The 21,874-nt window shown below is 38.1% G+C and overlaps 1 protein-coding gene across 1 annotated transcript in view; it reads left to right on the forward strand.

Moving 5' to 3' along the window:
* Positions 1–21,874, forward strand: part of Mfsd14a (major facilitator superfamily domain containing 14A) — a 52,364-nt gene that overhangs the window by 10,469 nt on the left and 20,021 nt on the right. Inside the window, exon 2 of the mRNA XM_027943137.2 lies at positions 17,669–17,764. Within this exon, the coding sequence (XP_027798938.1) occupies positions 17,669–17,764 (96 nt within the window). The remainder of the gene's footprint in view (positions 1–17,668; positions 17,765–21,874) is intronic.

Below are 21,874 nucleotides of genomic sequence, written 5' to 3' on the forward strand. Positions count from 1 at the left end.
TTGTAGTCCTTTCTTTCCTTGTCTTTTCATACTGCTTGCGTTTCTTTCTTCTTGGTGAAACTGTTGTGTTTTTGAAATTTTTTCCCCCCCTATATATTTATATTGCTCTTGTATAGTTGAAAAGTCTCCCTTGCAGGTGCGGGCGGGGGCTCTGCTCTGCCCCTCTTCCAATTGGTGTGAGGTGTCTACCACGCCCGCGGACCCCTGGGCCTGATCCGCCGTTCTGTCGCAGGTCTGCCTACCTTGCAGGTGGGGGCGAAGGCTCTGCCCTGCCCCTCCTACCACGCCCGGGGACCGCTAGGCCTGATCTGCAGGTTGGTCGCCCGTCTGCCCACCTTGCGGGCACAGGTGTCAGTTCCGCTCCGCCCCCACTCCAATTCTTTTTTAATATACATTTTATTTTTCAATTTATTTTTATGTGGTGCTGAGGATCAAACCCAGGGCCTCGCATGTGCGAGGCAAGCACTCTACTACTGAGCCACAACCCCAGCCCCAGTATTCCATTCTTTTTAGGAGCAAGTTAACCATACCTCCTTACTCTGTGACTACACACACACACACACACACACACACACACACACCTTTAAAATTGACCCATAACTTGTTTGTAGAATAATTTTTTAAGTCTCACTGCAAATTAAGCCGAAGTGACTCAGTAGGTATAATGGTGGCACTACGTGTTTTTGGTGATTCATACTTTCAGGAAACTGGGGATCAGTTTTCTTTTTCCTTTGCATATATAGTATGCCTTGCCCTGCTTGATTAAAGTCAGAGAAAACAACAAAAATGCCATGATGCCAGATCCTAGTAGTAAAAGCCTTACGTTTCCTTCAGTTATCACAATGGGTCAGGATCCCATTAAAACTGATTTGTGGTTAATAGTGTTTTCTACAAGAACCTCTTGTTGTTCCCCCATAAAATAGTACACTTATTCCATGCATACATCTAAATTTATTTATGTTTTTTCTTTGTAAAACTTTCTTAGTAAATTTTAATCACCTTAGGCATGTATTGTTTAGAGAAAATGCAGTGTTTAAAGATCTTTAATCTCATTCTGGATTGATAACTGGTTAGAGAATTAAATTCTACATTCAAAATTATTTTTCCTTCTTCCTTTTTTATTGTTTTTTTTTGTCATTTCTTTATTTCCCTAATTTTTATTTTAAATTTTTTACAACAATAGAAAAATTGAAAGACTAACACAATGAATACTCATTTATCCATCACATAGAGTCAGGATTCACCAGTTGTTAATATTTTGCCATATTTGCTATTTCATATATATATATATATATATATATATATATATATATTAATTACACATACACACACACATATTTACATTTTTTGTTTTTCCTGAACCATTTGAAGAGTCAGTTTTAGACAACATGACATTTGTTTGTAAAATATTTTAGGAGGGGCTGGGGCTGGGGCTCAGCGGTAGCGCATTTCCCTGGCATGTGTGAAGCACTAGGTTCAATTCTCAGCCCTACATATAAATAAATAAAATAAAGGTCTATCAACAACTAAAAAAATATTTTAAAAAATATTTTAGGATATTACACCTAAGAATACAAATATTTTCCTCATAACCTTAATGCAGTCAATACAATTTTTTAAATTAGCATTAATAGAATACTGTTGTACAATAAAGAGTTCATAGTCACATTTTCCCAATTGTCCTAAAAACATACTGCATGTGGATACAGAATTTAATTACTATGTTTAGCTGCCATGTTTCTTCATTTTCTTTTTGCTTACAGAAATTTTTTATCATTTTTTTAAAAAAATTTTTTACATTTAGGTGGACATAATATCTTTATTTTTATGTGGTACCTCATGCATGCTAGGCAAGCACTCTACCATCAGGCCACAATGCCAGTCCTTTGTTGTTTTTATGATCTTGGTATTCTTCTTCTTGTTTTGTTTTTTGTTTGTTTGTTTTTTAATTCCAGGGATAAAACCCAAGGCCTCACACTTGCTCTACCACTGAGCTATATCTCCAGCATTAGCATGTTTTTTATTAATTTATTTTGGTTTTGATTTGTTTTGCCATGCTGGGGTTGAACCCAGGGCCTCACACATGCTAGGCAAGTACTCTACCATTGAATTACATTCACAGCCCCTTGACCTTGAAGAGTCTAAGCCAGTTTTCCAGGATGATCCTCAGTTTGGTTTATACTCACTGTTTCCTTATATAAGATGGTGTGCTATTTAGTAAGTAGAATTACAGTGCATTATAATGGTGGAATGAGTTCTGTTTTCTGTGCAATAATCTATACCTCCCTGGTTCACTGGTAGGAATATAACAGAAGTTATTAAAGTCAATATTTCCTCCATAATAACTGCTGGATTCATAAACATTGATTTGGGCAATCATAGGTTCAGAATTTGAGAGTTAGATGTGGATTTTTTTCTCTTTTTTAAATATTTTTATTAGTTATTGATGGACCTTTATTTTTTTTAAATTTATATGTGGTGCTGAGACTCGAACCCATGCCTCACACATATTAGCCAAGCACTCTTCCACTGATCCACAATCCCAGCCCCAAGATGTGGATTTAGATAAGATTAATACAGATGTTTCTCAATTTATAATGGGGTTGTACCCCAATAAACTCATTGTAAATTGAAAAATTTGTAAGTTGGAAATTCATTTGTTACGCCTACCAAACATAGCTATGGTATATAGTGCTGCTAAGCTATGTTTGGTAGGCGTAACAAATGAATTTTCAACTTACAAAATTTTCAAAGCATCACTATATACCATAGAGTATTGGTTGTTTCTCCCTTGTGATTGTGTGGCTGAGAGCTGTGGCTTGCTGCCACTGCCCAGCATCACAAAAGAGTAGCACACTGCATATCACTAGCACTAGAAAGTTTCTACTGAATGCATGTTGCTTTTGTACTATTGTAAAATAGAAAAATTGTGTGTTAGGAACTATTTGTAGGCTACCCCTTCCTGCTCAGGGATAAGTAAGTGGCTTACTTAAGTCACCTAGCACCTCAGTAACTGTCATGATTAGAGCTATAGAATCAGTCCATTGGTAATAAACACCCATTATACATAAAACATGGTAGTTTGCCATAGGATACTAAAATGAATGAGACTTGATCCCTGTTTCTAAGAAAGTAATATTCTATGACAGGGAATACAATAGTTAAGATTTGGTCTCTAGAGTTGCTCTGATTGACTCCATTCCATATCTTATTTTGCTCTGTTGGATTATAAAATGAAAGTAATAACCGTATCTAACTTCAGAAGTTATTGGAAAGTGTAAGATTATAAATGTAAATCATTGTAAGTTTTAAGAGACAAGGTCTTGCTATGTTGCCCAACCTGGCCTGAAACTCCAGTCAACTTTCTGTTATTGTAATAAATACCCAAGATAAATCACCTTAAAAACGGAAAGACTTATTTTGACACACAGTTATAGAAGTTTCAGTCCATGATCAATTGGCCCTCTGGCTTTGAATCTGTAGCAACACAGTATATCATGGTGGAGGCGACCTGTTCACTTCATGGCTAGGTGCAGTAGAAGGAAGGCACTGGGTTCCCAATATCTTTTCAAGGTCATGAAAGTTAAATCCCAATGATTTAACTTCCTTCTACTGAACCTCACCTCTTAAATGTTCTGCCACATCACAATGAGCTGGGGACAAAGCCTTCAATATGTGGGTCTTTGGGGGCCTTTAAGATCCAAATTATAATATTGTTTAGTCCACATTCAAATTTCCCCAGTTGTCCTGATAATATCTTCATAGCTATTCATTTTTTAAATCCCAGATACAATAAAAAATTATACATTACATACAGTTGGTTTATTAAGTTTAATTTGGAGGAGTTCTCCTGCCTTGTGTGTTTGTGTGTATAGATCTTTCCTGCTACCCTGCTTTTCTATGTATCATTCTAAGCCATTTGTCTTGTAGAAAGTTGCTCAAACAGAATTTACCATTAGTACCTCCTAATTAGACAAAGAGCTAAATATAATTGTTAAGAAAACTATATAAGTAAAGTGACCTTCTTAGGGTGTTATATTCAGAGGTATATGATGCCAGTTAGTCCCAGTTGTTGTTTTTTCCAGTCCTGGGGATCAAACATAGGCTTCATACATGTTAAGCAAATACTATATCACTAAGCTAGACCTCAAACTCCTGACTTAAGAAAAAAATTTTTAAATTATTGTTTTAACTGATAATATAAAAATTAAAACATTGTCAGTTTTAGGGAATATTCATTGGATCTAGGAGTACTATACCCACTGAGTCACTATTCCTTTTTATTTTATGCTTTTGAGTCAGAGTTCCTCAGGTTGGCCTCAGACATGATCTATCTGACTGTGGTGCCACACCCAGCAAGGAATATTCTTTATTATTTTATTTTAATCTAGGCTGTATAATAAATCCATGTAATAAATGATACTATAGTGTATACAATAGAACATCAGGGTATAGAGAAGGGTTCGAATAGGGAATGTCATAAGTTTAGTGAATATATTACATCTTTAACAGTGTCTAATAACTACTGAATACTATAGCGATAGGTAGAAGAAACTTAGGGAGTACAAATATCCTTGGGATAGAGTTATCTTCTGATTAAAGCCATTATAAATCTAAAATATCATAACTTGAAATGCATTTAATATACCTGACTTATTGCATATCATAGTGTAAGCAGCACAGTATACAGTAGAATATTGGCTACTTACCCTTGTGATTGTGTGGCTGACTGGGACCTCCGAGTCTCAGAGAATACTAAGTGTATCTCACTAGCCCTAGAAAAGATCAAAATTTGAAGTACTTTTTCTACTGAAAGCATATCATTTTCATACTACCATAAAGTTGAAAAATTCTAAGTCAAACCATTACAAATTGGGGACTGTGTAGTTCATTTCATTTACACACATCTTTTCTATGCATTTATCAAGATGATTCAGATCATAGAATAATAAAGCACAGGACTTGCTTCAGGGATCATGATCTTGAAAAAGTTTAGGCCAAATAAAATTAAATAAGTATCTTACATAGCTATATATAACTGTAGAAGTTGCCCAGAGTGACAGGGTAAAAGAATAAATAAGTAGATTTAAAACAAACAATTAAATCCAGACAGAAACCTGCGAGATGTAACTGTGGTCTGTATGAATGTGAGATTCATGAAAATGTATGATTCAATGAAAAGTATGATTTGGGAATTTGGGGATTAAAGTGGGTAGTGTAGAGTTGAGGGTTCAAGGAGATTATTTCTAACTTCTGGTGGAACCATCTCTCATGTCCCCATAAGAGAAGTTATTAAGTTGAGTAACTTTTGGTATAACAATTATGCTTTCTGGTGGCATATCTGGCATTTGGGGTTGAAATATGTATTATTTTCACATTTGTATCCTTCCAGATTTTTCACTGTCTTTTGCAGTTCTCTCTTTTTTTGAAGAAGAAGAAGAAGATTTTTTTTAAAGAGAGAGAGAGAGAGAATTTTTTAATATTTATTTTTTTAGTATTTGGCGGACACAACATCTTTGTTTGTATGTGGTGCTGAGGATCGAACCCGGGCAGCACGCATGCCAGGCGAGCGCTACCGCTTGAGCCACATCTCCAGCCCCATTTTACAGTTCTCTTGAACACATCTGCAAATGTCATCTGTTGATAAGATCTCTTTGTGATCTGAACTTTCTAGTCTTGATATTGCGAACTATTATCTAGTCAAATATTTTATTTTCCTTACTTCTTGTCTATCACCTGTCTGGTATTCTACCCAATCCATGATACTTGCTTTCTTTCTGAAATTATCAAAAAATTTTGCTTCTGGATAGGTATTCCATTAAAACCACCAGTAAAACATCCTACCTAGAAACTATTTTTTTTTTTTTTAGTTGTAGATGGATACAATACCTTTATTTATTTATTTGTATGTGGTGCTGAGGATTGAACCCTGTGCCTTACACTTGCAAGGCAAGTGCTCTACCACTGAGCCACAATCCCAGCCCCCTACCTAGAAATTTTTAAAATTCCAAGTTAGTAAAAGATTTTTTATATTAGTTCATTTTATTAAGATATTATGTTGCTTTTGCGTTCATTTAAAATTTTTAAAAAGTGAATATAGTTATACAGGTTGAGTATCCCTTATCTGAAATGCTTGGGACCAAAAATGTTCAGATTTTGGAGTGTGTTGGATTATGACACGTTTGCATAGACTTCTCTGGTTGAGCATCCTAATCTGAAAATCTACTCAAAAAGTTTTGCATTTTGGGTTTGGATTTTCAGATTAAGGATGCTTAATCTATAATACAGCTCTCAAAATAACCAGAAATTTAGAACAAGTAAATATCCCTCCTTCCCCCACATATCCCCATGCCAGTGTTCTAACCCTAATAGTGGACAACACTCCACCACTAAGCTATGTCCCCTTTTCTACACCTTTTTTAAAATGAAAAATAATATATTTTTTCTTACCATTCTGGGAAATATAGAGAGAATGTTCAGGAGGGACGGATGCTATGTGCTGCTTTTTAATTTTTTCCATTTTCATTTTACATAGTTTGTTTGTTTATTTATTTAGTAGTAGATGGACACAATACCTTTATTTTATCTATTTATTTTTATGTGGTGCTGAAGATCGAACCCAGTGCCTTGAACATGCTAGGCAAGTGCTCTACCACTGAGCTACAACCCCAGCCCCACATAGTTTGTTTCTTACATAAGCAAAATGTTTTCCTCTTAAAGTACAAGCATACTTACTAGAAAAGATTTAGAAAATTCCAAACAACTCAGTAAATAATATTATATCACTTAAATCATTATTTAAGTATCAATATAACACTATTGATCTTTTTGTCTTTTGTGGTCAAAATTACCCTAAACAATTTTATATCCTACTTTAATTTTTTTAAAGTTTAATATTATCATAAGTAAGCATTTTTACATGTGATTAAAAATTGTCCATAAACAGTTTTTAGCTGTGTATTATTCTGTCTGATTTGCAGGCTATGATTTGAGTACAAGCTGTGTAACAAAGGTTGAATATTTAACTTTTTTTGTTCTTACTGTAAGTGCTGCTGATGCCATGAACATCTTTGTAGTAGAGCTTTGTCTGAATGCTTGATGATTTACATGGCATAAAATGTCTCTAGATTTTTTTTTTAAATATTAGTGTATTCCTTTGTATCTTTTATCACATTTAATGTTTGTTTAGTTTTTTTTTAGTGAATGAATGCTTCATTAGTTAAAATATGAATCTTTTATAATTTCTTAGATAATCTTCTTCATTTTGTTTACTACTTCTTTTATGGTGCTGGGGATCAAACCCAGGGTGCCTTATATGCTAAAGAAGTGCTCTACTGCTCCTGGCCCTTGTTCACTTTTTAAATTCATCTAAATTATACATGTTTTCCTCAAATCAGTGGGCCTAAAGTGGAATTAATCTTTTATGCTTTCTCCTTTCCTCATTGTCTAGCTGACTAAGAAACTGAAATCTCTTCATCTTTAGTCTTCCCTTACTCTGCACATCAAGTCAATCTCTGAGTTCTATTGATTGTATCTTCTAAGTGGTTTTTATGTCAGTTCACTTTGCTTTATCCTACTCCCACTGTCTTATTCAGGTTACTGTTACTTCTTTATTTTTTTTAGCTGTAAATGGACTCAGTACCTTTATTTTTTTTTTTTTTTTTTTTTATTGTTGGCTGTTCAAAACATTACATAGTTCTTGATATATCATATTTCACAATTTGATTCAAGTGGGTTATGAGCTCCCATTTTTACCCCATATACAGATTGCAGAATCACATCAGTTACACATCCATTGATTTACATATTGCCATACTAGTGTCTGTTGTATTCTGCTGTCTTTCCTATCCTCTACTATCCCCCCTCCCCTCCCCTCCCCTCCCCTCCCCTCTTCTCTCTCTGCCCCCTTTACTGACATTCGTTTGTCCCCCTTGTATTATTTTTCCCCTTCCCCTCACTTCCTCTTGTATGTACTTTTGTATACCTCTGAGGGTCTCCTTCCATTTCCATGCATTTTCCCTTCTCTCTCCCTTTCCCTCCCACCTCTCATCCCTGTTTAATGTTAATCTTCTTCTCATGCTCTTCGACCCTACTCTGTTCTTAGCTACTCTCCTTATATCAAAGAAGACATTTGACATTTGTTTTTTAGGGATTGGCTAGCTTCACTTAGCATAATCTGCTCTAATGCCATCCATTTCCCTGTAAATTCTATGATTTTGTCATTTTTTAATGCAGAGTAATACTCCATTGTGTATAGATGCCACATTTTTTTTATCCATTCATCCATTGAAGGGCATCTAGGTTGGTTCCACAGTCTAGCTATTGTGAATTGTGCTGCTATGAACATCGATGTAGCAGTGTCCCTGTAGCATGCTCTTTTTAGGTCTTTAGGGAATAGACCGAGAAGGGGAATAGCTGGGTCAAATGGTGGCTCCATTCCCAGCTTTCCAAGAAATCTCCATACTGCTTTCCAAATTGGCTGCACCAATTTGCAGTCCCACCAGCAATGTACAAGTGTACCCTTTTCCCCACATCCTCGCCAGCACTTGTTGTTGTTTGACTTCATAATGGCTGCCAATCTAACTGGAGTGAGATGGTATCTTAGGGTGGTTTTGATTTGCATTTCTCTGACTGCTAGAGATGGTGAGCATTTTTTCATGTACTTGTTGATTGACTGTATGTCCTCCTCTGAGAAGTGTCTGTTCAGGTCCTTGGCCCATTTGTTGATTGGGTTGTTTGTTCTCTTATTGTCTAATTTTTTGAGCTCTTTGTATACTCTGGATATTAGGGCTCTATCTGAAGTGTGAGGAGTAAAGATTTGTTCCCAGGATGTAAGCTCTCTATTTACCTCTCTTATTGTATCTTTTGCTGAGAAAAAACTTTTTAGTTTGAGTAAGTCCCATTTGTTGATTCTAGTTATTAACTTTTGTGCTATGGGTGTCCTATTGAGGAATTTGGAGCCCGACCCCACCGACTGTAGATCGTAGCCAACTTTTTCTTCTATCAGACGGCGCGTCTCTGATTTGATATCAAGCTCCTTGATCCATTTTGAATTCACTTTTGTGCATGGCGAGAGAAAGGGATTCAGTTTCATTTTGTTGCATATGGATTTCCAGTTTTCCCAGCACCATTTGTTGAAGATGCTATCCTTCCTCCATTGCATGCTTTTAGCCCCTTTATCAAATATAAGATAGTTGTAGTTTTGTGGATTGGTTTCTGTGTCCTCTATTCTGTACCATTGGTCCACCCGCCTGTTTTGGTACCAGTACCATGCTGTTTTTGTTACTATTGCTCTGTAATATAGTTTGAAGTCTGGTATCGCTATACCGCCTGATTCACACTTCCTGCTTAGCATTGTTTTTGCTATTCTGGGTCTTTTATTTTTCCATATGAATTTCATGATTGCTTTCTCTATTTCTACAAGAAATGCCGTTGGGATTTTGATTGGCATTGCATTAAACCTATAGAGAACTTTTGGTAATATCGCCATTTTGATGATGTTAGTTCTGCCTATCCATGAACAGGGTATATTTTTCCATCTTCTAAGATCTTCTTCTATTTCTCTCTTTAGGGTTCTGTAGTTTTCATTGTATAAGTCTTTCACCTCTTTTGTTAGGTTGATTCCCAAGTATTTTATTTTTTTTGAAGATATTGTGAATGGAGTGGTTGTCCTCATTTCCATTTCAGAGGATTTGTCGCTGATATACAGGAATGCCTTTGATTTATGCGTGTTGATTTTATATCCTGCCACTTTGCTGAATTCATTTATTAGCTCTAATAGTTTCTTTGTAGACCCTTTTGGGTCTGCTAGGTATAGAATCATGTCATCTGCAAATAGTGATAATTTAAGTTCTTCTTTTCCTATTTTGATGCCTTTAATTTCTTTCGTCTGTCTAATTGCTCTGGCCAGTGTTTCGAGAACTATATTGAACAGAAGTGGTGAGAGAGGGCATCCCTGTCTTGTTCCAGATTTTAGAGGGAATGCCTTCAATTTTTCTCCATTCAGAATGATGCTAGCCTGAGGCTTAGCATAGATTGCTTTTACAATATTGAGGTATGTTCCTGTTATCCCTAGTTTTTCTAGAGTTTTGAACATAAAGGGATGCTGTACTTTGTCGAATGCTTTTTCCGCATCTATCGAGATGATCATATGGTTCTTATTTTTAAGTCTATTGATGTGGTGAATAACATTTATTGATTTCCTTATATTGAACCAGCCTTGCATCCCAGGGATGAATCCTACTTGATCATGGTGCACAATTTTTTTGATATGTTTTTGTATCCGAGTGGCCAGAATTTTATTGAGGATTTTTGCATCTAGGTTCATTAGAGATATTGGTCTGTAGTTTTCTTTCTTTGAAGTGTCTTTGTCTGGTTTAGGTATCAGGGTGATGTTGGCCTCGTAGAATGAATTTGGAAGTTCTCCCTCTTTTTCTATTTCCCGAAGTAGCTTGAAAAGTATTGGTATTAGTTCCTCTTTAAAGGTTTTGTAAAACTCTGCTGTATACCCATCCGGTCCTGGGCTTTTCTTAGTTGGTAGTCCTTTGATGGTTTCTTCTATTTCCTCAATTGATATTGGTCTGTTTAGGTTGTCTATATCCTCCTGACTCAATCTGGGCAGATCATATGACTTAAGAAATTTATCTATGCCTTCACTATCTTCTAATTTATTGGAGTATAAGGATTCAAAATAATTTTTGATTATCTTTTGTATTTCTGAAGTGTCTGTTGTGATATTGCCTCTTTCATCTCGTATGTTAGTGATTTGAGTTCTCTCTCTTCTTCTCTTCGCTAGCATGGCTAAGGGTCTGTCGATTTTGTTTATTTTTTCAAAGAACCAACTTTTAGTTTTGTCAATTTTTTCAATTGTTTCTTTTGTTTCGATTTCATTGATTTCAGCTCTGATTTTAATTATTTCTTGCCTTCTACTTCTTTTGCTGTTGTTTTGCTCTTCTTTTTCTAGGATTTTGAGATGAAGTATGAGATCATTTATTTGTTGGTTTTTTCTTTTTTTAAGGAATGAACTCCAAGCAATGAATTTTCCTCTTAGAACTGCTTTCAATGTGTCCCATAGATTCCGATATGTTGTGTCTGTGTTTTCATTAATCTCTAAGAATTTTTTAATTTCCTCCTTGATGTCTTCTATAACCCATTGATCATTCAGTAACCTATTGTTCATTCTCCAAGTGATATATTCTTTTTCCTTCCTTCTTTTATCGTTGATTTTCAGTTCCATTCCATTATGATCAGATAGGATGCATGGTATTATCTCTACTCCTTTGTATTGTCTAAGAGTTTCCCTGTGACATAATATATGATCTATTTTTGAGAAGGATCCATGTGCTGCTGAGAAAAAAGTGTAACTGTTTGATGTTGGGTGGTATATTCTATATATGTCAATTAAGTCTAGGTTATTAATTGTGTTATTGAGTTCTATGGTTTCCTTATTCAACTTTTGTTTGGAAGATCTGTCCAGTGGTGAGAGAGGTGTGTTGAAGTCTCCCATGATTATTGTATGGTGGTCTATTAGACTCTTGAACTTGAGAAGAGTTTGTTTGATGAACATAGCTGCACCATTGTTTGGGGCATATATATTTATGATTGTTATGTCTTGTTGGTGTATGGTTCCCTTGAGCAGTATGTAGTGTCCCTCTTTATCCCTTTTGATTAACTTTGGCTTAAAATCTATTTTATTTGATACGAGTATGGATACTCCTGCTTGTTTCCGAAGTCCATATGAGTGATATGATTTTTCCCAACCTTTCACCTTCAGCCTATGTATGTCTTTTCCTATCAAATGCGTCTCCTGTAGGCAGCATATTGTTGGGTCTTGTTTTGTGATCCATTCTACTAGCCTGTGTCTCTTGATTGGTGAGTTTAAGCCATTAACATTTAGGGTTATTATTGAGATATGGGTTGTTCTTCCAGCCATATTTGTTTATTTATGTTACTAAACATGGTTTGTTTTCCACTTTGATTATTTTCCCCCCTTTAGTGTCCTACCTCCCACTGTTGGTTTTCATTGTTATTTTCCATTTCCTCTTCCTGTAATGTTTTGCCAAGGATGTTTTGAAGAGATGGTTTTCTAGCTGCAAATTCTTTTAACTTTTGTTTATCGTGGAAGGTTTTAATTTCATCTTCCATCCTGAAGCTTAATTTCGCTGGAAACACAATTCTTGGTTGGAACCCATTTTCTTTCAGTGTTTGAAATATGTTATTCCAGGATCTTCTAGCTTTCAGAGTCTGTGTTGAAAGATCAGCTGTTATCCTGATTGGCTTACCCCTAAATGTGATCTGCTTCCTTTCTCTTGTAGCTTTTAAAATTCTCTCCTTGTTCTGTATGTTGGGCATCTTCATTATAATGTGTCTAGGTGTGGGTCTCTTATGATTTTGCACATTCGGCGTCCTGTAGGCTTCTAGGATTTGGGGTTCTGTCTCATTCTTCAAGTCTGGGAAGTTTTCTCGAATTATTTCATTGAATAGATTGCTCATTCCTTTGGTTTGAAACTCTGTTCCTTCCTGTATCCCAATGACTCTTAAATTTGGTCTCTTGATGTTATCCCATATTTCTTGGATGTTCTGCTCATGGTTTCTTAACAGTCTTGCTGAGCTGTCTATGTTCTTTTCAAGTTGAAATACTTTATCTTCATTGTCTGATGTTCTGTCTTCTAAGTGTTCTACTCTGCTGGTAGTATTCTCAATTGAGTTTTTAAGTTGGCTTATTGCTTCCTGCATTCCTAGGATTTCTGTTTGTTTGTTTTTTATAACCTCTATTTCCCTGTATAGTTGATCTTTTGCTTCTTGGATTTGTTTATGTAATTCATTGTTGAAGTGATCTTTCATTGTCTGATTTTGCTGTCTGATGTCTTCCTTGAGACTCCAGATCATCTGAAGCATGTATATCCTGAATTCTTTATCTGACATTCCATCAGCTGCAGCTATTACCTCTTCTAAAGTTGAGTTGACCTGCAATGCTTGTGGTCCTTTCTTTCCTTGTCTCTTCATACTGTTCGCGTTCCTTTCTTCTTGGTGAAACTGTTGTGCTATTGAATTTTCCCCCTATATATTTATATTGGTCTTGTATAGTTGCAAAGTCTCCCTCGCAGGCACGGGCGGCGGCTCTGCCCCTCCGCCAATTGGGGCAATGTGCCTACCACGCCGGCAGGCCGCTGGGCCTTCTCTGCCAGTCGGTAGCAGGTCCGCCGTCCTTGCAGGCGCGGGCGGCGGCTCTGTCCCTCTGCGGGTCGCTAGGCTTGTTCTGTCGGTGGTCGCCGTTCTGCCTACTTTGCAGGCGCAGGCAGCGGCACTGCCCCTCTGCAGGCCTCTGGGGCTGTACTGCCAGTGGGTCGCAGATCCGCCTACTTTGCAGGCGTGGGGGGGGGCGGCTCTACCCTTCCTCAGGCCACTGGGCCTGTTCTGTCTCTCGGTTGCAGGTCTGACCTGTTCTGATGGTGGTCTCAGTTCCGACTACCTTGCAGGCGCGGGGGGGAGGGGGCGGCTCTGCCTCTCAGCAGGCCGCTGCTCCTCTTCTGCCGGTGGGTCGCAGGCCCGCCTACCTTGCAGGAGTGATTGGAAGCTCTGTCCCGCCGCGGGCCACTGGGCCTTTTCTGTCGGTGGTCACCCTTCCCCTACCTGGCAGGCGAGGGGGGTGGGGGGCGGCTCTGCCCCTCAGCAGGCCGCTGGGCCTGCTCTGTCTTTGGTCCCAGTTCCCTCTACTATGCCAGCGCAGGGGGAGGGGGCAGCTCAGCCTCTCAGCAGGCGGCTGCTCCTCTTCTGCCGGTGGGTCGCAGGCCCGCCTACCTTGCAGGAGTGATTGGAAGCTCTGACCCGCCGCGGGCCACTGGGCCTTTTCTGTCTGTGGTCACCCTTCCCCTACCTGGCAGGCGAGGGGGGTGGGGGGCGGCTCTGCCCCTCAGCAGGCTGCTGGGCCCGCTCTGTGTTTGTTCCCAGTTCCCTCTACTATGCTGGCGCAGGGGGAGGGGGCGGCTCAGCCTCTCAGCAGGCGGCTGCTCCTCTTCTGCCAGTGGGTCGCAGGCCCGCCTACCTTGCAGGAGTGATTGGAAGCTCTGTCCCGCCGCGGGCCACTGGGCCTTTTCTGTCGGTGGTCACCCTTCCCCTACCTGGCAGGCGAGGGGGGTGGGGGGCGGCTCTGCCCCTCAGCAGGCCGCTGGGCCTGCTCTGTCTTTGGTCCCAGTTCCCTCTACTATGCCGGCACAGGGGGAGGGGGCGGCTCAGCCTCTCAGCAGGCGGCTGCTCCTCTTCTGCCGGTGGGTCGCAGGCCCGCCTACCTTGCAGGAGTGATTGGAAGCTCTGTCCCGCCCTGGGCCACTGGGCCTTTTCTGTCGGTGGTCACCCTTCCCCTACCTGGCAGGCGAGGGGGGTGGGGGGCGGCTCTGCCCCTCAGCAGGCCGCTGGGCCTGCTCTGTCTTTGGTCCCAGTTCCCTCTACTATGCCGGCACAGGGGGAGGGGGCGGCTCAGCCTCTCAGCAGGCGGCTGCTCCTCTTCTGCCGGTGGGTCGCAGGCCCGCCTACCTTGCAGGAGTGATTGGAAGCTCTGTCCCGCCCTGGTCCACTGGGCCTTTTCTGTCGGTGGTCACCCTTCCCCTACCTGGCAGGCGAGGGGGGTGGGGGGCGGCTCTGCCCCTCAGCAGGCCGCTGGGCCTGCTCTGTCTTTGGTCCCAGTTCCCTCTACTATGCCGGCACAGGGGGAGGGGGCGGCTCAGCCTCTCAGCAGGCGGCTGCTCCTCTTCTGCTGGTGGGTCGCAGGCCCGCCTACCTTGCAGGAGTGATTGGAAGCTCTGTCCCGCCCTGGGCCACTGGGCCTTTTCTGTCGGTGGTCACCCTTCCCCTACCTGGCAGGCGAGGGGGGTGGGGGGCGGCTCTGCCCCTCAGCAGGCCGCTGGGCCTGCTCTCAGTACCTTTATTTTTATATGGTGCTGAGGGTTGAACCCATTGCCTCACAGTTGCTAGGCACGTACTCTACCACTGAGCTACAACCCCAGTCCCAAGTTACTATTAATTCTTAAACTTGGGTTTCTACAATAACCTGGATGGTTGTCCTGACTCCTTTCAACCTATTTGCCATATTGCATTGGAAGTTAGTATTCTGTAATTTTATGCTATTCTTTAGCTTAAAATATTATAGTTTTCCTTCAACATTCAGGAAAATGCCTTAATGTGACTATAAGGTCTTTTTTAAATCACATTTCCAGCTTCAACTCTGTTCGCCTCTCAACCTTGACTTTGGTACCACTTTCCTTCTTATGTCACATACTGAAATAAGTTGTGGTGTTTCGTGTCTTCTGGCCTTTGCATATCCTGTTCCCTTTCCCTCAGATACTCTTCCATCATTTTGCCTACCTTTCCTCAGTGTGCTCCGGACAATACTGATTCTTTCCCATTGGATTTTTGAGGTATCAGATCTTACCTACCTCCTGAAAGCCTTCTCTGATATTCCTTGCAACTGATTATGTGGTCTTCATGTGAGAGCCACTTTTAACACATTATTTCCTTCTTCCCCCCTTTGGCTGGGTCTCACTAAATTGCCCAGGCTGACCTCAAAGCTGCAATCTTCCTGCCTCAGCCTCTGGGGTAGTTGGGATTACTGGTTCACACTACTTCACCTGGCTCTAACAGTTTTTTCTGCTATCCTTTTGCTCTGCATTTATTTGTATAAAGTTTTACATATTTTGTATGTGAGTGATGCTGGGGAATGAATCCAGGACCTCAAACATACTAAGCATATGCACTACCACTGAGCTACAGCCCTAATATTTTTGTACTTTTTTTTTTTTTTTTGGTGGTGTTAGGGTTTGAACCCAGGGCCTTGCGCATGCAAAGCAAGCACTCTGCCAACTGAGGTATATCCCCAGTGGCCCCCTAATATTTTTATCAGCATTTCCCAAAGTCTTTTTCTAAGGAATTCAGGTGTCTGTGTGGTATTAAAGACCTTGAGAATTTTACCGGGCTTTCTACTAGTTGCTGAGTATATGTGGTGGTGAACAAAACAGGTTTGGAGCTAATCAAATCCTACGGACATTTTTTACCTTATGTTACTATACTTGCTCTATTTGGTACTGATTTTCACTCCTTCCTGCTCCTTAGTCATCTGTGACATTGTATTCTCTTGATTCTCCTGTTATTTCTTTCATTGTTCCTTTCCTAAAAATCTTCTTCATGGGTTCCTTTTCTTCTGGGGTTCTGTTTTAGCCCACTGTTCATTTCATAATTTATATCTTGGGTGATTTGGGTGATTTGGGTGATTTCAGACATCACATTTGCTGTTTACTAATTTTTTTTAATTGAGGCTCTGGACAATAGAAAGGTTTCAAGTAAAGGGGGCAATCTCTTAAATAGAACCTAAGATAAATTTGAGGCTCCTTGGGGAGAAAAGTGCTGGGATATTGCCAACTTCTTCTACTAGATAACCACCCTAACACTTGGAAGTCATTCTTAAATCTCCCTCTCACTATTAAAGTTCTGCCAATTTCAGATTTTGAATACTTAAACCCATTCTCTCCCCTCCAGCATCCATACTGCTCCACTGTCTTGGGTCTTTATCATTTCTTGTTTGAACTGATTCAGATAGCCTTCTTTTGCACGTAGTTAGCTCTTTGATTTCATCCTTTAAAAAATCACCAGAATGTTGCATTGGAAAAATGCAGGCCTGATTAGTTCTCTTGCTTGAAACTGTTCAGTGGCTTCCTATATGTGAGATGAGAAACTCTTTAAACAAGTTTGAAGCTACTTCTCCTCCCTCCCTCTTTACTCCAGGACTGGACGTTTATTCCCCAGGAGCTTTAATTGTTCTTGTCTACTTCATTGTTCTTGTCTACTTCATTATCGTTTTTTTCCATTGTTATTATGTACCCCACCCTTTTTTTTTGGTCATACTTCTCCTTGCTTACTAACCTGTGCGTGTCTCTTTATTGTATTTACACATAAGAGATGATGATGATAAGACTTATTCCTATGTAGGCTATGATCTTTATGATCAGGATTTGTGTCTTGTTTTTGTAATCCTAGAACCTCTGGTACATGGCAGGTATTCTGGAATATTTACTGAATGAATGAGATCTTGTACAAATTCATGCCCAGCCGCGGTCCTTCAATCACTAACCCCTCCACTCCAACTCCTCAATTGCAGGTTCTACCAAAGTGTTTTCAGGTACCTTAATTCTGTATGTTTGGAGACTCATCTATTATTTTAAATTATAATGATGCATTATGACAATGTTAAAAGTGATGCATCATCATTTCAACATGTAGAGAAACCCAAACATGTACTGGGGATTTACCTCAGTGGTAAAACGCTTGCCTCAAATACATGAGGTGTGGGTTTGATTCTCAGTACCACCAAAAAACAGAACGAAACAAAAAAGAAAATTGGAGGAGAACCCAAACACTATTAATATTCCCACATAAGGCTAATGAATATTTTAAAGCTATAACATTATAATGTTTATTTATTTGCATGTAAATCCTGAACTCAAATTTTAAGTTTACTGAAAAGGCCAAATATATCCCTGTTGCTAAGCAATGCGTAACTGTATGTTCTTGGTAAATATTTACTGATTCTTGTCATCATTGTTGGTGATTCTAGTATACCCTTTTAACTTAAAAAAAAAAAATTTTTTTTTTTTTTTTTTTTTTTTTTTTTTTTTGGTAGCCTCAAGGAATAGGTTCTCCTAGTGTTTATCATGCGGTTATCGTCATCTTTTTGGAGTTTTTTGCCTGGGGACTATTGACGGCACCAACCTTGGTGGTAAGTAATTTTCATTTATTTACCACTGATTCTAAAATCTCTTTTTCTGTAGTTTTGGAGGAAAAGATGGCCTTTTTCCTTTCCATGGTTACTGAAACCAGTATTGTCAATTCTGAGGAGTATTCACCTGTGTTTACTGCTTTAGTTGTGTTTTTCAACCTTTATCTTCCTTTCCTTACTTTGAGGGGGCTGGTGGTAGAAATATGTGAATTTGGACATATTCAAGCAGGGGCTCAGTCACCACTCTGTTTGGATGAGGCAAAGGGTTTCTTATGCTGAGTTTAGGAAAGATGATGTCTGTGACCTGCATTTAGTTAGTATGAGAGATTCATTCATAAAATTGCATTTTCCAAATTTCAGAGTTTAGTTTGGTTTTGTCTTTTATTTTTTCCCTTTCATTTTGGACTAAGGATCTAGAAAGACTAAACCTGATTTTTTACCTATACTTCCCTAGGTTTGGAAAGACCCTATCAGACCACTCAGATGAGAACTAGTTGTTTCCTATCAGGGTAGATAGGGGAGTGGAATGAAGGAAGGCATTATCTATGTTAGAAATCTGTAATATCTTGAAAGGAGTAGTTTAAATGTACAGCTTACCAAATCCTAGAAGAACAGAATTCCAAAGCAGTATACTTGCTTGTATGTACATGAGCTTGATCATTATTAAACAAAAAACTTTTTATAAAAAGGTTGTTTATAGAAAAAATGATTAAGTAGAGTGAACTAGTCTAGGAATAATTGCAATTCGTATTTCTTGGCATATTTTTGACTATATAATCATTACTATTTGTACATAAAATAGGGTTTTTTGGTTTTGGGTTTTTTTTTTTGCACTGGGGTTGGAATCCAGGCGTGCTTAGACTGAGCCACACCCCCAGCCCTTTTTTTTTGTATTTTATTTAGAGACAGGTTGTAATCCTCACAACCACCTTGATTTACAGAAAAAACTTGATTGCTACTGTGATAGTAAACTATAGTGTTTATTTGAACATAGGCTTGCTTGATTCTGGTTCTCAGTCTTTTGGGGAATGCTGGTAGTAAGTGATTCATACCCATGATTTAGGTAATTGAGGTTATTGGGCAGTCCAACTACTAGCTAGTAAGTTAAGAGGGATTAAAATTTGGTTAAGCTTTTAGCAAGCTGTCACAAAAGCTTTTTGTGATGTTTCCTTATTTGTTATCAGAATTTGAAGTGTATATAGCTACTTAAATTTTGCTTCTGATTTTTATATATATATATATATATTAGGTATGTCAACTTTTTGTGTAACTTAGTATAATTGTTTTTTCTAGTTGGACAAAGGAGATTATTTAAAAACAAGTTATTAAGCATAAAGGCTTGTTTATTCATTTACATAGGGAAACTAACTTTGTGCTTAGTATATTCTTAATTTTATTTTTGTTAACTAAAATAGTATGGATAGTATCTTTAAGGTTTCTTTTTCTTTTCTTTTTTTCTTTTTTTGATTGGCATTATGGGCTATTGAACCCAAGGGCTTTGCACATGCTAGGCAAGCACTCTCCAACTGAGGTACACCCCCAACCCCTCAGAATGTATTTTCTACTACTTCAGTGACTTATACCTAGAGGTGAATGACAGATTTTGAGGGAGATTAAACCTGTCTTATTAAAACAAGAATCTCAAGGGTGAAACCTAGGCATTTATGTTTTTTAGAAGTGATTGATACATCACTATTTAAGAACAATATATTAACTCAGTGTGAGCTTTTGAAAAGGTTTTGCTTACTTTGAGTCTTTTTTTGCTTATAAATTTTGGGGTGTTTGTTGCCAGTATTTATTATTTTGTACTCCTTTTTCCTGCCCGCATGTTGAAGTATGGAGGAAGGTGGGTTTTAGAATAGAAGAAGGCACCAGGTGATAGTGGTACATTTCTGATAATATTTATTTATTTGTTTATTGTGGTACTGGAGATTTAAACCAGGGGTGCTCTACCACTGCTACAACCCAGGGCTTATTTTTATTTTGAGACAGGGTCTCCCTGAGTTCCTAAGGCTGGCCTCAATTCTGCGACCCTCCTGCCTTAGCTCACCTAAGTTGTTGGGATTATAGATGTGTACCACTGTACCCAACCAGTAGTTTGTTTACTTCTAAATATTTCATTTCTGTTTTATGTGTTTTGAAAGTGATTATAAAGGATATCAGTAGAGAGTCAAAATTCTTAACTTTCATTTAAAAAGGGAAAATGAAGATATAATTGAGTTTATTGTTATTTTAAGTCAATATCTTTCTCTTCCTATATGTAGCTTTCAAAAATTACATTATAGTTTGTTTCAGCAATTCATTTTCAATGATATTAATTAATTCAATTGATAACCAATTTTATACTTGTTAATTTTAATAAATGTTTAGTTTTAGATTTATTATAACCTTAATTTCTTATTTTTAAAAAATGACATGATTTTTTTTTCCACTTCATGTGGTTGAGATTACATCTTTGAGATATAAGTTCATACAGAATAGCCATGACCACATGTATTCTATGTGGTCAGCCTGCCTAGGGGAAGAGATGAAGCCTCCACCATCAAGGTAATTTAAGTTAACTACAAAAAGAATTCTGTACTGACAGATATTTTTAAGGGCTGAAGTTTAACACTTTTGAGAGGTTATGAATATATGGTTAGTTTATAGTGGATGTTAAATGATCAATGATTAAATAAATACTAACTTGATAAAGAGAATTGGTGACAGTAGGTATAAGAAAATATAATGTGCTATGAATGGCTTTACTCCTTTGACAGACCAATGATTCTAGAAATACTAGGCCAACATTTGGTGGTTCAAACTGCTGAGATGCATAGTACATATTATTAAACCCTCACATCCATCACCATCTCTTCTACCTAATTGATTTCTCATCCTTTGCTTACAGAGAATAGTACTTAGGCATTTAATATGTTAAAGACTACTTTCAAAATCTTTAAAGATCTTAAAAATTTTAAAGACATTAAAATTTCTTGAAACGTATGTATTTTTTTCCTATTCAACTCTAAAGACCAGTGCTAAAGGATCATGACAAATCAAAAATCTTACATTTCATACTTCTTTTTTTTTTTTCCTGTTAAAATTTTGTTCAAAATTATATGGCCTTAAAGGAGAAATTGCTTTAGAGGAAAATTGTATACAGAGGAACAGTTTGGAAGGTTTAAGGGCTGCCTTTATTTTATTTTTACCAACAACTAGTAAATTTTTGTTAAGTTTGTACCTATTGGCAGAAGAGTAACTGAAGAAAACGAAGCAATCCTAATCCTTGTAAAGGTTCTTGCAAGATGTAGAAAGGTACACTCAGCATAGTGTTTCTTCCTAAAAGGATGACTTGCCCACCTTTCCTCTTAACCCTCACATTGCCATTCTCTCTTTTTTCTTTTACTCCGAGAACATTGCTTTAATAGTAGAAGCATTAGCATTAAGTCAAGTAAGAACTCAGTTGTCATATCTGTAAAGTGTTAATGCAAACTAATTCACAATGTTGATAGGATTAAATAAAAGTGTATAAAGTCCCAACACATAGGCTATAAAATCACTAGCTGCCATTTTTTAACTTTTATTTTTCCAGTTTCCTTTCCCTCCAATTGTCTTTTCAGCTAATGAATTCTCAATGGTTCACCCATTGCTCACTAATGATATTGATGCCTTGTGGTTTGAGAATACATCTTGGAAAGTATAGAATATCTTGTTATACATTTTAATAGATTGAGATTTTGTTTTCTTGCTTTAATTTTTCTTAATTTGTGGCAATTAAAAATTCCCTATTTTCCCAGTTTTCTACTCTAGATTATATATACCCATCTGAAAGAGAATACAAGTCAGTTTTATGTGGGAACCAGGATAGTACATAATGTTCAAGTCTGACCCCTCCTGGGTTCAGTTTCAGCTTTCACACTTACTGTGATTTTGAACAAGACATTAAACTTCCATGTACCTGTTATTGATAGATAGGGTTGTTATGAGGAATCAAATGAGATAATATAGAGAGAGCGCTCAATTTAATGTCCTATAATATTGTGAATGCCATATAAATATTTGGTGGCATTAGTATCTACCCATATGCATGCATAGTGTCATACAAATCTGAAAATTTATATGAAATTA

Source organism: Marmota flaviventris, chromosome 10, assembly GCF_047511675.1.
Source record: "Marmota flaviventris isolate mMarFla1 chromosome 10, mMarFla1.hap1, whole genome shotgun sequence".
NCBI lineage: Eukaryota > Metazoa > Chordata > Mammalia > Rodentia > Sciuridae > Marmota > Marmota flaviventris.